General features: G+C 42.8%; 1 protein-coding gene across 1 annotated transcript in view; it reads right to left on the minus strand.

The window, feature by feature from the left end:
• Positions 1 to 13510, minus strand: part of ZNF804B (zinc finger protein 804B) — a 251004-nt gene extending 237494 nt beyond the window's left edge. The window contains exon 1 of the mRNA XM_067292503.1: positions 13299 to 13510. Within this exon, the coding sequence (XP_067148604.1) occupies positions 13299 to 13406 (108 nt within the window). The 5' untranslated portion in view covers positions 13407 to 13510. The remainder of the gene's footprint in view (positions 1 to 13298) is intronic.
• Between the last annotated feature and the right edge of the window lie 4147 nt (positions 13511 to 17657).

Consider the following 17657-nt stretch of genomic DNA (forward strand, 5'->3'; position numbering starts at 1 on the left):
CGCCAGCCTAAAACATCATTGCTGAGCAATCCCAAATCATGACTGTCACCACTAACCAACTCACAGATCTTCCCCTGCTTTGCTCTCACCTTTGTCAATGCAGTCTTAAAATGTCCAAGTCTGAACTTTTCTTTCTTTTTTTCTCTGACAAAAACACAGTCTTCTTTCACCTTAGACAGACTCAATGTAGCCTTTGGAGATTTTTCTTTCCCTTGGTTATCAGGGACATTTCTTTTAATAACGTCTCCTTTCCACCTCCACTCCTGTTGAAAAGCTAGTCCACATGCCTGTGATTTCCCACTCAACAACACTAAATCTGCAGTACTAACCTTCCGTCTCCTTGATTCTCTGCTCATTTTCCCATTTTGCAAATATATTTAATACCCCTAATGTCTTTCAAAAAAATATCTGCAGCCCCATTCTGGTAATGTCTTTGAGTTCATTTCTTTCCACAGGCTGCCTACACTTCCCACAAGTTTCCCTCTGCACTACTTGATGCTATCTCAAAGAGGAAAGAGTAAAAAATCCTGAGTAAACATGTTTCACAGGCTTAACTGCTAACTATGGGATGACTGCAATGCATCCAGAACCTAAGCAAGGGCAGATCAAGACTCAGTCAGATGGAACAAATATGCCCAGGCCTCCACAGAGATGATGGCTGCTGCTGCTGTAGCTTCTGCCCCAAAAACAGAAACAGTAGATCTACAGTGGCTAGAAGAAAGACAAAGTAGAAGAAGAGCAAGAGCCAAAAGTAGACTGGGGAGGTAATATTCTGAGAAGTCCTGACTGCATGAAGTTACTCCAGATTTGTACCACATATGAGATGTTTGTTTGGACCTGATTTCAATACAAGTCAGAGATGGTCCAAACATACAGGCATATGGGACTAGCCCTGCAGGGCAGTAGGTCTCAAGGAGCAGCAAACCTCCCTGCCCCCTATATAGGGGAGGGATTTCAAAGGCAAATAAAAAGGGAAACAAGCTTTTACCTGCCTCAGCTGGCAGAAAATTGAGTGCTGACCATGAGGTGAAACACTTATGCATCTCTGGCTCTATCTACAGAAGGGCTCAGGACCACTCTCTGACACTAAACAGTCCATGTCAATGCTGTTAAACTCTCTTAGCTTCCAGAAGCAAGTGTCTGCATGCAAACTCCCTGCTGGTAATGGTCCCTGCCCTATGCTAATTCCCAAACCATCTCCAAGAAACATTTCAGAGAGTGCTACATGGTCCAGGCCACAAACGTACTAGAAATGGTACTCACAGTTTAATAGTGCAGCCAATTAAGTGCCAGTGTCCGGGAACACTTCCTGGCACTGTTTACTAACCTAGACATAGCCTTTGAGAATCTGGGTCTCAGCGCTTTCTGTAGAAAACTCATTTACTTGGCAATTAACCTCCCCATACACATTTACTATACCCCCTTCCTTCCCTCTTTCCAGCCACTTCTGAAAACCGGCTCGTCTCCACACCTGCCAGCTGTAATGCCTACATGTCTTTGTTCACTGCCCTTCAGAGTAGAGGCAAAGATTCACATTTTTATTGTTTGTTCTACTCACAGTGAAGTACAGTGTACAATTGCAGTACTAAATCACTGTATTTGAGGGCTCATTCTGTTCTTAATATGCAGATCTTATCAAAATATATTAGTACCATCAAGTAGAAAATTGACACCTCTATGTTTCTTAAGATACCACATATCCTTTACAACTCTGTAAGAGATTTGAACCCTACAATTTATTGCACAGTATGCTGTAATCAAAAGCATCAATCTTTTTAAGGCTGTCTAATGCCTAATGCCTACATTCACCATCCTTATTAGCCAGAGGTTAGTAGTATAAACATAACCAAGTAAGTACATAACGATGATAGAAAAGAATGGAATTTCATTTATAACATATAACATGAGCAGCCACACCTTTCATTGTAAAGAGGCAGCTCACAGTACCTTTACGTACTTAAAGCTCTTCAGTGTAAGGTGCCACAATTACTTGATCAGTTATCATGCTCGAAGTGCAATCAGGAAGCCAATTAGGATTTAGATAGCTGCTCCCAGGCACATCGAGGGGCAAGATTTGAATTTAACCTGCACAAATGTAGTAGGAAAGTCTGTTAGTGATTTTTTATATTCTTGGTGATCTCAGCCTGCTAACTCTGATTTTGGTGTGCTTTGGGGGGGGAGAGAGGGTTGGCTGGTTTGGGGGAGTTTTGCAGTTATTCAAGATTACAGTATTGTTTGGTACAACAATCAAACACAGCTAAAAATAGTTTCAAAAAACATTTAAAGTATTTTATTTTAATCATAATTTTACTCTTCAAACAGTGCTATTTGGAATGTCAGGAAAACACAATTACTGTAATTAGATATATTTTGGCAAATGTCTTAGGGTAAGCAACACATTATTAGGGTTGAGAAAAAAAGACATTCAAGGTCCTTATTACTTAAGATTATAAGTGAACCCTAGATAAATCTAAATATACAGTAGAAAAAATGTTTTTCCACTGGAACATTACTAGATGTACATATGTAATAAGCCTCATTTGCTATAACTTAAAGAATGAAACTTCAAGAATACATCATGGAAACAAAACATTTTTGCTCTGGATTTTAAGCATATCTGCCTTAGTTTTTACTGACTGTGAATATTATGCTAAAAACTTGTTTAAACTGCTGTAAAAAAATTTAACTTCTTGTGATTTGCTGTTTATAACCGTCTCTGCTGATGAAAGTTATCACGGATGCAAACCAACATAAATATTTAAAGGTTGATCCCACAACCCACAGTTATCAAATGCAATCTCCTGTGAAGTCAGGGATTCTTTAAGGTGAGGAAATAATACCTGAACAGATACCCAGGTTAGTAAACCGTATTCTAAAAAAACCCTTAAAAAATAAATTTTAGTTGTTCCATTTTCCTTTCCACATGAGAAATTATATTATGGCATGAAGATATAACCCTCTCTGTTACAGCCATGTCTTCAAGAAACATCTGCTATTTATAATAAAAAACCAATCCTATCACTGCTCCTTTTTTTACGTCACAGAATGAAAACTTGTCCCCCAATAATAAGAGAGGTCTAAACCTATGCTGCGCAGATTTATTAACCTAGTCAAAATGAAAGGCACATCTTTCTCCACCAAGTGTTGCCATTTTCAAATAAGACATGTCCTCTAGGGAATAATTTTAGAGACAGTCTTTTTGATTCTGTTGGGGGGAGGGTTATCTTCTGAGATAAATAACCACAATGTTGCATCTGTATTTTTTGTATTTTAAATTCTAAAATATATATATTATAATGCTAAGAAGTAAAACACATATACTTTACAGTATATGCCTAATAAAAATAACTCCCGTTCTACAGGGTATACAAGACACTACAGTGATAAATTGGTCTTCAGCAGAAAATACTAACGAAATATAAAATCAGCAAGCTCGCATATTCAACATTTATTTCAATACCATTTTTGTTTTATAGGACATGAATACAATTTCTGCATTAAACAGCACATCTCTGATTTTTCTACTGATTATTAGTAACCACAAAAATTTATCACTCAATACAGGAAACAGAACTTTAAAAAGTGCTCTTTATTTTGTGAGTAAATCACCATCTCCAACACTGTTCAGCCTTCCTCACATTACCTCTTTACCACACTAAATAGCCAAGAATATATTTATCATTCCAGTGTAGATCTGAAATCTTTGGATTAGTACTAACCACTTTGTACAGTATTAACCTTTCTTAACCGGGCTCACTAAACTATCTTTCCACCTCAGTTTTGCTATCTTTTCTTTAAAAGAATGTGTATGCTTAACATCACAGGAGGAAAATGCTAGTGTCCATGCATCATGTATGGATGCAACATAACATCCTTAGACTTCTATAAAGGAACAGCAACAGTACAGCTTTATAAGGACTGCAGCTAAGTATTCAGACAGCTAGGAAAAGCTGCATGTGGATTCAATGACATTTACAGGATGCGCATTTATTATTTGATACACACAAACTACTTGCATACACATCATATTGTGTGTGTTTGATTTTTGCTGTATGCCTACATGACTGTGCTTTAAAATTTTATTTTCCAAACAAATTCTCAACAGCTATGTGACAATTTGTGACCTGGTGCTCATCAGACGAGAACAAGCCAGACCTGCAGAGCCATTCCCTGTACTCTGATGGTGTGCACGTCCCTAGGGCAGCTGCTTGGTGCAGTCCCACAGCCATGCAAGTTGTGGCCACCCTCTTCCTTTTCCTATACCATCATGCCTTCCAGAACAACGACACACTCAGAACAGTATCTGAAAATAAGCAGTGCCTTTTCCATACAGTGAAATTATTATGATTATCCAGTTCACTGATCTCCAGCCTTAGCTAGTATTTGGACCATAATATTCACCAAGAAAACCACATGGGGATCTTTGCATATTCTTTCCCTGTCAACCTGAAATACAGCTCCAGAAGCTTCTTGTAATCAGAGACAACGGCTCAAGTACAGGCTCAAAATATCAGGATTTGAAATCAGTTTTCCTGATTAAAGGTGACTAACATACGGGGGCAGGAATACACCCCTTTTCCTCCTTCTTAGAACACCATCATACAAAACATCAGTGGTTAGAGCTTTTCACACCTCACAGAATTTCATTCTTCCACTGAAGATTCGATGATCAGCTCAGACAAACAATGATTAGTATAGACAAATGATCTGTACTGCTCACTTCGAAAATCCATAAAAATTACTAAAATTAAAATTATAAAAACTGAATATGACAACTTTTCTTTGACAATAACATTAAATACATGAAACAGCTTAATAATCGTAAGGGCTTGCATTTCTAGCAGACTCTCCAATCACGCATTCATACAGATTTTATATGTAATTCTAACCCTTTTAACCCCCAAATCCCATCTGTAAAATATTTTGCTATCAAAGGGAATATTTCAGGAAGTTCTGTTCTTACACTTTCCAGTCCAGTTTCACAAGCCTTCCTAATATGATACAATCTAAGTTGGAAATGCAGGCTGCAGATTTACAGCCAATTACAACTGAGAATTTTCTCAACAACGTCAAATACATCTTTGCAGTTCAGTCTGAGCAGAATATAGATAGAATATTTCTGTTGACATAAATGCACTAAATCTGTTTTAGAATGTGTTCCAGGGAAAACATCAATTGAAAAATTGATACCAACTAGAGTTGATTAATGTATGAATTGTTTCAGAGCTGCATGCAATCTCCCAGCAATAGTTCTATTTCTTTACTTGAACCAGCTTGCCAATTATCATTATGCATAACTACGGCACTGGGACAAAATTTTGATGATGATGTTTACATCTTATCCAGTATGCACATAAATTTAGTCTAGTATAAGTGGGGGGGAGGAAAGCTGTCATTAAAGTGTCTTACTACTGGGTACCGAACAATACGTTCTGAGCAGTGAACAGTATTTTCAGGCATATGTACATACCCCATGACAAATCTTGTTACTCATGCGCAGTAGTTGATTTTTCAAGACAAGCAGTGATACATAAAACACAGAAATGCAAGAGTGAACTTCAGATACCCTAATACTACAGTGACTGCCTCTGATATCACCTATACAGATTATCATCATAAATCAAGCTATTTTAATACTATTCACTCAGTGTTTTGAAGGTTCAAAGGTTAACAGCAGAGCTGGTTGAATCTTGAAAAAAACAGTGTTTGCAACTGTTGGTTTGAATGCTAAATAGCTCTTTTAAAGGCTCTATCTTTTAGAAATGTGTGAATGTATGGACCTTTGCATGCAAATATGTTTGCAGAATGATTATTTTCCCACAGTGGAGACCACTTAATTCCTTGGATGGACAAACTAGTTCTTTAGTGGTACTGCACATTTTTGGTTGGGAATTTCAGTTCCTGCAGGCCCATTTATGCATCTCTAGTTGTCTTTGACATTGACTTGACACCATGATGAACTTAATTTGACCTTTTAAATAAACTATCCCCAATCCATGATTTTTTACTGATGTAGGAGTAAGAAAACTTTTACAGTGGTGTCCTAGATCTTGAGCTCTAAAAGGATTACAGCTTCTGCTGTGTGTTGTTACAAATGTGATGCACTGTCTTTGGGAGTGAAGACCTTGAGGGCATCATGGAAGATATATCTACAGAAGGAGCCAGACTTACACAGGTGGATAGAAGCACAAAGCAGCAAAACTGAATCTCCACAGGGTACAACAGTAGCATTTTAAAATAGCAATATTTCAGTATGCAGATAGAAACATTCTGAATTTCTATTTTTTTTCACATAAAGTCAACATTTTCCCTAGAGGAATATTTTCCCACACTGTTCTTAAAACTCCCCACAGATTTCCTAATACTGGTGAGAAAAATTACATTGCAGGTAACAAATGACTCAAGTCTTCCAAGGGAATCAGGTGAAACGTAATAAAAAGATTTAACAAAGATTCTTGAAAAAGTCTTAAATGCCAAAAAATGCCTTGTAGCCAAGGGCTATACAGTCTATCAGGAAACCGAAGTAGGGGAAAAATATGTGCATTTTGGCCAGTCTTTAAAAGCCTTCTTTTCCTTCTCCATTTAACAACCTTTTGCAAAAAGCTCCTGCAAATCCTTTTTGGCAGGGAGTAAGTAGAATCACATTATGAGATTATTTTGACCATAGCTTTATATCTCAGATGAAATTATTTACATAAACAAAGTTACCCACTTTATTTAGTCATTAAGAAGTGAAAACAAAAATGCTCTAGTTAGAGCAAGCAGCTCTGTCATCTTCCCTTAGGCCAGTGAGCAAGTCCTCCCCATGGACAGCACCTTTGGGGAGAGGTCCAAAAAGCAGGGCAGGCACAGGCTGAGCAACAGCCTTTAATGCTCAGTGCATTGAGCCAAAAACCAGGCTCTATTTGAGAGAGTACCTATTTCACAAACAGTAGCACTCTACATAATTTTTTCAAGATCGCACACAGTGCAGAATAAAAAGAACTGAACTGCTACACTCTGGGTGAGTAAAAATGTGCACGAACTGTAAGTGAGAATGCAAACGGACGTAACACAGGACTATCTCCATTCTGAAGAAAAGTACAAACAAACCTTTCCAGATGATCTAGCTTTAAGAACTCTATTCAGGGACCAATAAAAATATTAGATTGCTGGAAAGCCACTGTAAAAACATAAAGCACCTGCTTAACATTACTGCTAATTGTGGAAGAAGGAAATGGCCCAGCAGAAATTGGCTGAAATGATTAAATTTGATTATAATGTTATACACAAAGTGATTTCAACCAATGATGGAATTAGAAGCAAAATATGTACCAAAGCCATATATAACACAAAAACAGGTTTAATAAAAGGCAAGGACAGCAATGCTATGTGTGGTTAAAAACACATTTATGTATTTTCTAAAGGCTCATTCTCTCTCATGTGTTGCACAAATTCACATAAAGCACAGTAAGAAGAACCACAAAATCAGGAAGTAAGTTCACCTCAAAGTTTTGTGTGTGCTGCATAAGTGTTTATTTTCTATAGAATGGTGGAGGTATTAGGGCTGGTAGGAAATACACTCAGCCCAGGCCAGCAGCAGGAAAATGAAGTGCCTAAAAGCAATGACATTAGAAATAGATAAATGAGAGTGCCTTTCCTTAGTTCTTGTACTGTTGTGTACAAAGGCAGGTAGTTTCAACAGCGTGCTCTATGCTTTCAGCAGAATGTGCAGGGTTTCCCCCTGGCAGGTGGCCCCTTCTGCTCTAGGTAGCTCCCAGAGGCTGTTGGCACAGAGGAGTGAAAGTACTACTTTCCATTTTCTTTCCTATTTCTCCCTCTTTTTCTTTCTACATCATTTTGCTAATATGGTTGGGTTTTTTTTCTTTTCCTTCCACAGAAGCTACCCAAAACAGATTACTTATTGGAGCTGTTGGTTCACTATTTGCTCCTTTATAGAATATTTCTTAATACAAGCTTTATTTCCTGTGCATTTCCTCTGATAGTGCCTATAGCATAGCCTTCTTGTCTGCTTTCTCAGCTGTTTTAGGGTACAGACACAGCATTGAGGGATGACATGTTTATGATCAGAGACTCCCACGTTATTTGGTCTTCCAGCTAGTCACCCAGATACACACTGGATCCCTCCTTTTAATCTGCTGCCACGTAGACCCCATTACATATCATACACATTCAGCATGCTAGCCTTTAAATTGCTTTCTCACAATTTCCCACACCTGTGTTTGGCACACATCTCTCCTTGCTGGTGGCAAACAAAACTGACATTCTTTGTTCAGGACTTAGTCATGCTACCATTTCCCCTTCATGTTCAGGCAGATGGAGAACTGCTTTTGCCATGCTCTCATAGAGTTCAGCAAACTCTATTTATGGTCCCTAATTCCTCAAACACACTTTAACTTTCTGGGAACTTTCTAAGTGCCCAATGTTGCTATCTGCTACAAAGAGTAGCAAGGTGTTACTCAGTCCTGGTTACACTTGCTTTAGTGCTGGAACAGTATATTTGTGGCTTAGTATCACCTAAACAAACCCTACTTCCAAGTACCTGGAATGTACTTATTTAGAACCACTGGGATATTTGTGCAGATTGACCTCTGGACCTCTGAGAGCTCCGCTGTTGAAAATGCAGCTCTGTGTAACAGAGAATCATCCTCCCCTCTCCCACACCTCCCCATCCCCAGGAAATTAAATAAGCACTAAGTGCAACAGAGCAGCTGTTTGACAGCCTTACTAGGAAACCGCTTAGTGAAGTATGTGAAAAATACTGTATTCAACTCAAACTGCACTGAACAGAACAACAGAAGAAGAATAATTAGGCAAGACAAAAATTGGCTAAGGTATTGGGACTTCCATTTCCTCCAAAATACAAAGCAATCTTTTAAACAAGAAGTAAAGGAGACTGTTCATAGCTCACCTGAAAAGCCACAAGCAGAACAGTGCACCCTAATAACATCATTGACTCAGAAATGATTCAGAAGCAAGAGGGCCATCTGCTGAATCCCCAGTACCATTTGCTGCTGTATCCTGAAAGATTTTCTTTGAAAGTTTCACAGCCGAGTCCTTTTCAGTGCCAGTTTTGCTAGGCTTGTGAGGTGTGACAGAATAACTCTCTGAGCAGGTTTGGCTACAGGTGAATATTACAGTACATCTGTCATGACTGCAAAAACACTGATCAATGTAATCCATTCAGGGCTCAAAAATCCTGTAGACAATATCATTAGTCTAAAATAAAAGCAAGATTTCTGCATCTGCATCATAACGTATTTCATTAAACAGAAATTCTTGGAGTCAAAAAAACTTCCTACCACTTCCTCATAAGATGTTTGTGAACATATTTTTTCCCAGATAAAATCAAAAAGCTTCAAAACAGAATCAGTTCTCTGCAATAAGCAGCTTCCTCCTTCCACTCCCTGTGCTTTACTCTCAGTAATGCTGGCATCAGGCTCAAACTCAATATTCCCTTTCCTGTGCAAGTCTATCACAACACCATTGATACACGACTCACTGGCGACTACTTCTAATTTAATTCCACTCTTTCTGAATTCATTACCACTACCTTCAGATCCCAACTCCAAAGCGTTCACAGCTAGTACCTTTTCCAATGTGTGGAAGTGGGCAAAGGAAAGGTGGAAGCTTAAGAAGATTTTATGACAACTTCACCATGCCACCTCACATTCATACGCACAAATGAGGTGCACAGTCTTTGTAGTCTTACATTTCTTGTTCTTCTTACCACAGCTAAAGGTCCCTCTGCATACAAGGAAGAAGGACTGTTCTTGGTTTTGACAAAATAATAGTAAAGTATGCTAAATAAATACTATGAAAGCATCCAGACTGAAAAATCCTTGTTCACATAGCCATGAAATTTGATAAAGGTATTTAAAATATTCAGTACCATTCTCATATCTGAAAGCACAGCCTTAAGTCTACTGACATTTCATGGTCTGTTAATACAGAACACTTTAAATATAGAAAGGTACACATTATACATTAAAGACTATGTAGACTCATGCATGAGATAGTTCATAGTGCACAAATATAGGATTGTTTAATGGTACAAATTATAAAATTGAGTATTCAAGACTACTTCCAAGTTCAGCATTTTAAAAATGACTGCAGGACAGCCTGTACTTTTCAAAGTTATAATTGGGAGGTATTTAATAAAAGCACAAGCACAGGGAATACAAATAAATGCCAGTTCCTTAAGATTCCCTTGCTAGAAGTTTAACTCATAGCTTATTTCAAAAGAAAATGAAAACATATTTTTTTAAATGTGTGTAAAAAAAGTGTGTGTGAATGTGGGTACCTCAATTAGTACTAAATCTTAATACGCATGACTCCTTCCTCCATAATGTAAAAACGTATCCAGGTTTTGTTGTTCTCTTTTCAAGGTTCCAAATTTCATACACTTTGATACACAAGAAAGACATGATCTGGAAAGCTGTAAGTTTGTAGGCAAATGCAGATTAATCTAGAGAATCACTGCTTTCAGTACTTAATAGCACAGTATTAACAGCATAGTTTGCCAACTAAGTATCCCTTATTTTTCTCTTAGACACCCAAACAAAAATATGAAACAGCATATGTAAAAGCAGTATTAGAAGTTAAATATCAGACACTTAAAAACAAGAGTGCTAGAACTACAGTTACCCAACATTAATAAAAAGTTAATTTATCATGTACCTGTATTCCCATAAACCGCCCGCTGCCTGGAAGGTAGATGCTAGCATCTCAAAAGCCTGACTAACTTCAAAGAGTGGACACTAAAAAGGAGAAGTAAGGGAAAAAAAGAAAAGAGAAATATAAGGGAAGAAGTGAAAGTTTTCCCTCAAAAATTCAGAATGAAAGCTACGGAGCACAAAACTTCAGTCCCTTCTACAGAAGTGGTCCCAACCATTATATTTCATAAATGTAAAGTATCCCACCTTCTGGCCATGTAAATCTCAAAAACAAGAGGTTCTGTTTTCATGGAAAGCAAGACAAAGTGGGCTTACTACTTGTTTCAAACCCTGGAAAGCTCACATAAAATAATGCTTCTATGTGGTGAAAACGACATGAGGTTATTTTCAACTTTCTAATATTTATTATTCTAGTTTTTTTCTTTCCCACTAAACTCAAGATAGTTGGCCTCATACTAAGATGCTTTGATTTTAAGTAAAGTCTAAGCATTTTTCAACTCCATTTCTACACAGTAAGTCTTTTTAAGCAATAAGAAAAATCCAAACAACTTTTTCTTGTTTTTTTTTGCTCTAATATTTGCATTTCAACATAGATTTCTCTCAGCTCCTTACAGAACTATCTCAAAAATGATGATCTTTTAATCAAGTCAGACAATTACATTTATTTCATTAAGTGTTTAGGTTGAGGGGGTGGCGCGCATACTCACTAGGTAGCTAGAAAGGGAAAGAAGCTGGAAAGTGAAGGCTAATAGATTTGTGCCATAGCACTGTTTTAGGGATAATACTTCTATTATCCCTAATATAATAGGGATATTATCCTTACATCTTCTGATACTTCTTCTGCTTGACATGAACATCAGTTGTCAAGGTGCTACTAAATACAAAGTATTTACAATCAAGCTTCTTCCCACTTTAGATCTTTGAGATCTTTTCTTTTTTACCTCTATAATATTGGACAGAAATCTCACTTAACATCTGATCTCAACATCCCTGCACTTCAGAAGGGTCCACACACTATGGCAGATCAGATCCACGGGTCAGAGAACCTAAACACAGCTCAGTGTCTGATTAATGGCACCTACAGTGTTTTACTATATTGCACAAGAAAAATACAACAGTACAAGCAAAGAACCTGTAGGTGCTGTATCAGAATCATGACATGTCACACAGAAGAGATTTCAGGAGTATAATGGAATATTTGTCATGTTACTTCATTCCATCATTAAAAGTCAAGAAACAGAAAGCAGAGATTTCGCCATTACAAGTGGTTTCCAAAATGCGTTTGGCGCGTACGTGTGCTATGAAGTGAAATCTGGCCCCGCTAAGGCCAGCGGGTGTCCGATCAGCGGGACCAGGGCTTCGCTGGCACCGCTGCAAGCCCGACACTGAGGGCCACAGCTCAGTGTCCCGGAGTGCTTTACATATTCAAATGCAGTACTTTGACAGGGAAAGTTAAGTGACCGCTACGGAAGCGTTTACGATACTACTACCAGTGCCGTTAGGAGAGGACAGGCTAAAACGCCTCGGCGCCTCCCGCGCGCCCCAGCACGGCGGCTCCCCTCAGGGCGGCCCGCTGCCCCCCGCGCCCCGCAGCGACATGGCGGCTCCCCTCAGGGTGTCCCGCTGCCCCCCGCGCCATCCCCGCACCCCGCAGGGACATGGCGGCTCCCCTCAGGGTGTCCCGCTGCCCCCCGCGCCATCCCCGCACCCCGCAGCGACATGGCGGCTCCCTCAGGGTGTCCCGCTCCCCTCAGGGCGGCCCGCCGCCCCCCGCGCCATTCCCGCTCCGCGCGGGGACATGGCGGCTCCCCTCGGGGCCGCCCCCTGCCCCCCGCGCCATCCCCGCGCCCCGCAGCGACATGGCGGCTCCCCTCGGGGCGTGCCGCTGCCCCCCGCGCCATCCCCGCACCCCGCAGGACATGGCGGCTCCCCTTAGAGCGCCGCTGCCCTCCGCGCCGCCCCGCGCCATTCCGCGCCCCGCTCGCCTTCCCCCCCCGCACTCGCTCGTGCGAAGCGTCTCTAGCAACTCACAGGGACCGTCTCTGACAGCTCGACAGTCTCTGCTCTTGGCAGTTCCTCCCCAAACTTCAAACATAACTCTGTCTAGACTTCGGTCGCGACAGGTAGTTTACTAAAGCACAAGTTCATTTTTGAGCCGGAAAACAGAAGGTCGATCATTCTCGCTCCTCCGTAGCGTCAAAATCTTGAACAAGCTACTAAACCAGGACACCTGGAGCTGACACAAACACCGCAGCTTCCCCTCTAGCAGCCTTCAACTTTTCTGCAAAGCGTCAAAAATAACCTTTCCTTCGGCACAAGCTTGAGACGCGATACAGTAAAAAAAGAAAAGAAAAGAAAAGAGAAAAGAAAAACCCAAACAAGACGGCAACCCACTTTCTCCACCACGAGGAGCCGGCGCCGTTTCCCCAGTCCCCGTCCCCTCGGCCCCTCACCGGCGGCGCCGGCACAGAAACTTTTCCGAGCCGCGCAGCGAGGCGGCCGCCGCGCCCCGAGGCCCAAGGCCGCCCCCCGCGGGCCGCGCCCCGCGCGCACCCACCCGCACCGCTCCCGCCGCGCGGGGGAAGGCAGCGCGCGAGGGACGGGGAGAGGGGGGTCGGTTACCGGCGAGTGAGCGCCCTTCTTGCAGAGCGGTCCCCTGAAGACGCCCTTAATGCCGCGGTAGTGCCCGTTGCTGAGGTGCCGGGAGCTGATGACCAGGTAGCACGCCATGCGGGCCCGGGCGGGCTGCGCGGGGGCAGCGTCCCGGCCCCGCGCCCCTGCGGGGGGGGCGGCCAGCCCGGCTCCTCCTCGGCGGCGGCGGCGGCGGCGGTGCTACCCCCGCCGGAGCAGGAGCCAGCATGAAGGAGCGGGCGGAACCGCAGCAGCGCGCTCCCCCCACCCCGTCTCATCCAGCGCCCGGGTTAGCGCTGCCAGCAGCAGGATGCACTGAAGGCGGCAGCAGCGGCGGCAGCCAGAGCACATCGGAGGGAGCGCGGAGGCCAGTCCGCATGCTGCTCCGCGGATGGGAGACGGGTCCGAGAGGAAGAAGGGCAGAGCGCAACTTGCACAGTCCGCGGGTGCGACGGCCCCTTCTCTCCCTCCTCCTCAAGCCAGGTCAGCGGGAGGCAGAATCCGGAGGGGAGTTCCTCGGCGGCGGCCGGCGCCCATGGCTCTGCCCTCCGCCCGGCTGCGTGGCGGTTGCAGCCGGCCGCCTCGCAGAGCCCGCGCCGCCCGAGCCCGCCCGCGCGGCTGCTGCAGCCGCCGCCGCGCCTCACCTCAGCTGCGCTGCGGGAGGCGGCGCGTGCGGTGTGACGGGGCGGAGGAGGGAAGGGCCCGAGCGGCACCTTCGGCGGGCCGGGGACGGCGGCAGCAGGTGGGGACGCCGCGCCTCGCCGCCGGGGGCTGGCGGCGGGCTGCGGCCGGCGGCTCCGGGAGCAGCGAGCCGAAGGGCGGGGGCCGCGGCGGCCGGGGGAAGGCGGGGGCGGGGCGGCAGGGGCAGGGGGAAGGCGGCGGCGGGACGGCCGCTCGGACCCGGGGAGCGGCGGCGGCGCCTCTGCGCGCTGGCCGCCCTGCTCTGCGCCCAACTTTCCCGCTTTCGATGACAGAGAAATAACATCCCTTCTCCGTCCCCTCTGTAGGTTCCCACCTCCTTTTTGTTTTTCCCCCCACCTCAGCTCTCCTTGCCTCTCCCACTTCGCCTTTCGCCCGCTCTCCCGCAGGCTGCGGCGGCGGCGGGAGGGAGGGAGGAGGGAGCGGGGCGCCTCGCGGCGCGGTGCGCAGGGCCGCCGGCAGAGGGCGCGCCGCGGCTGCCCGCCATTTCCCGCCGGGCCGGCGGCGGGGCTGGGCCGGGCCGGGCGGTCCCGGCCCCTTCGGCGGCCGCAGCGTGGTGCCGGGCGATGAGCGATCGCCGCCTCGCAGCAGCCAGCTGTGACGCTGGATGAGCTGCAGAGGTTCCCGCTCGTGTTCCTGCTACTGACTGGAAGCGCGAATTCACCCCGGGCCGCGGGGAAGGCGGCGGGTGCTGCGCGCGCCTCACAGCTGATCAAACTGCCCCGAAACCCCCCAACTTATGGGTGCTGTCATGATCACCCACCCCGGCAGCTCGTGAATTTAGGTGCCTGATGTAATTTACGACCTAAATAATTTACCGAGAATTACAAGTATTCTTCCACCGGTAAATAACTAAAACAGGTTGTTCTTTTCCCCTTCTGCAACATGCACCTGCTGTAAATTGCAGATCTGGCTATGCAAACTCAGCTTCTTTTCATCAGTTCACGAGTATTGTCTCTGCTCTGTTACTTACAAAGTCGATAAAAATAAATCAATAAATCACACAATATAGTCACCTCAGATCTTTCATTTCTTCCAAGTAGATTATTTTAAGCTGTAGATAAGAAATATTTTAGATTTTTTTCATGTAATCCTGTAAAAACCTATGTTTTCAGATATTTAGAGAGTGAAAGTGATAAGCCACGCTCATTCTAATGTTAGCCTCTAAAGATCTAGCTTTCTATGGACCTAACATCAATTAAAAAAAAATCATTAGCTACTGAACTTTATAGATAAGAAGGTCAAATATCTTTTGACTGTGTATGTAAAATAGTGTCTTCAGTGTCATGTAGAGCCTTAGTATAAAACATGAGCATTTCACATAGTATATAAAATCAGATTATGTGTGTATGTTCAAATCTATTATATTATTCATATTTTATGAATAAACATGAAGTTATAGAGAAAACAAAATACATCTGAAGTTGGCATAACCAAAGCTGGAAGTAACATTAAGAACCTTACAGACCTTAAGTCCTTATATTAACCATAATACTGTCTTTTCCAAATCTAAAAAGCTAGGGGCATTCAAATTAAGCTCATAAGAGCCAAGTTCAAAATAAAAGGAATTGGGTCTTTGCATGATACATAGTAGAGCTGTGGAATGCATTGCCAAAGGATGTTGTGGATGATAAAAGTTTATATAGCCACATGAATAGGTACAAATCAGGCTTTGGGGCTTGAAGCGAGCAACGGACTGAAGGACTTTTTTGAAATATGAATTTACGTTGAAAAGTTACTTTAAAGAAATTACACTGCCACACTGAAAAAAGGTTAACCACTATTAATTTGATGACAAAAATGAGCTTTTGTTATTTTTCCCCTCACAAGTCATAGTTATATGAATGACTTGAAAATTAATTCATGTTGGCATATCATTTATAGATTTTGTTAACGACAAGTTCCTTTTGAAATTAGGCCTCTGTGATCCTATTTAAGATAACAGTGTTATCTTCAGCTTGAATTGTGGCCTGCAGCTTGACCTTCTGACTCAAACTGAATATGCATTTCTGGAATTAAAGACAAGCATCTTTTCTGTCTAACAGTGCAGTGAACTTTCAAAAACTTTAGCTTCTCCATGATGTCGTTTCTCAGAGCACAAGCAGAATTTATATCTCATCAAAGTGGCTTGCACAGAGGTCTTAATTCCTCTTCTGTTGTGAAGAGACATGGCAAGTGCTTTGCTCCATGGAGCTGCTCTTCTGTTATGAGGTAAGGGAGAGGATACAGAAGGACCCACACCACCTGCATGCAACCGAGCTGTGTGTTTGTATGTTGCAGCTACATGGACAGAGAGACCAGTCTGCTACCTGTAGAGAAGCTTCAGGACAAGCTGAAACTGCACAAGAGCTTCACTGTAGATTAAGGGAGAGTACTTTCCTTCCTAAACTTATAGATTCTTCCACAGTTCATTTACTAAGATTGTGTGAAAGGGAAATGGTTTGCCCCAGAGTAGACTACACAGTACTCATTTTATCCTGCTGAGAAGGATGATGTGCTCAATTGACCCTGCTGTGAAAAGTAGCAGTCATTTTAGGCTCGCTTCACTTTGCAAACTCAGGGGAATAGTTACTATCACCACCAATCTAATTTATAAACAATCTGGAGGACACAAGCTTGAGGAAATGAGATTAAGAGTTGTCAAATGGAATGATTAGATATTAATTATAACATTCCCTGAACGTTCCGTCAAGTCTCTGGAGATGCTGCACCTTCTTCTCTTTCATCACAGGTCGCATAGAAATATGAGCCTTAACTATTTGTAGTTCCGTCTGGGTCCAGTCTTTCACTCCTTTAGATCTCATAAAGTAATTTTCAGCTGAGCACAGTAGATGTGAAATACTACCTCTCAGAGCATTATGCTTTCTCTGCAGAAGTGTTAGTGACTTTTCAAGATGCGAGGAAGTGGAGAAGCAGGTCAGCTGTCTCTAAGAGATGATGATTGGAATAATGAAATGTTCTCCAGTTAATCTATCCTTTCAATTTACACAGGTTTTTATCATTAATAGAGGTTATTTAGCATTTATTGCCAAAAAAACTCTGTATACATTTTCTAATTACTCTTTGTAGGGATTGTCCTCATTGCAGAATTTAGTGTCAAATTGAAATACCCAGCCTAGCTCTAAAGCAGCTACTTCTGACAAATACATTCTGAAAATCACATGGCAGAGCACCATATTAATGCAGTCATACTGCTTTTATTAACAGCTAATTCATACGCTTTTTTCTGGCATTAGACAGTACAGTATACCTTTAAAACCTTGTCTACCCTGTGAAGTTAATTTAAATTTTAACTCAGGTATTGCTCCTAATATGAGTTCTGTCTCCACACAAGTTCTATTATACTGATACTCTCTGCTGTATGGGTAAAAACTACAGTAAGCATGATTTGCCAGCTGCTAGCAACCATTCTGCAGTATGGATTAAGGCTATATCCACTCAAGTGCCCCAGTCCTAGAATGTCTTTCCACAATCCCCTTACCGTGCTCTGAAAGAGCAAAGACATCCTTCCCGATCCCTCCCAAACGTGAGAAAATTCAAAGAGCGCGATATATCTTCTGGCAAACACCTCTAGAAATCTTACTATAGCAATCATGTAAGAACAGACGGAGTGTAGATACGGAGCTTGAATACTATTTCACAGTCTGGTTG

This window comes from Apteryx mantelli, chromosome 2, assembly GCF_036417845.1.
Source record: "Apteryx mantelli isolate bAptMan1 chromosome 2, bAptMan1.hap1, whole genome shotgun sequence".
NCBI lineage: Eukaryota > Metazoa > Chordata > Aves > Apterygiformes > Apterygidae > Apteryx > Apteryx mantelli.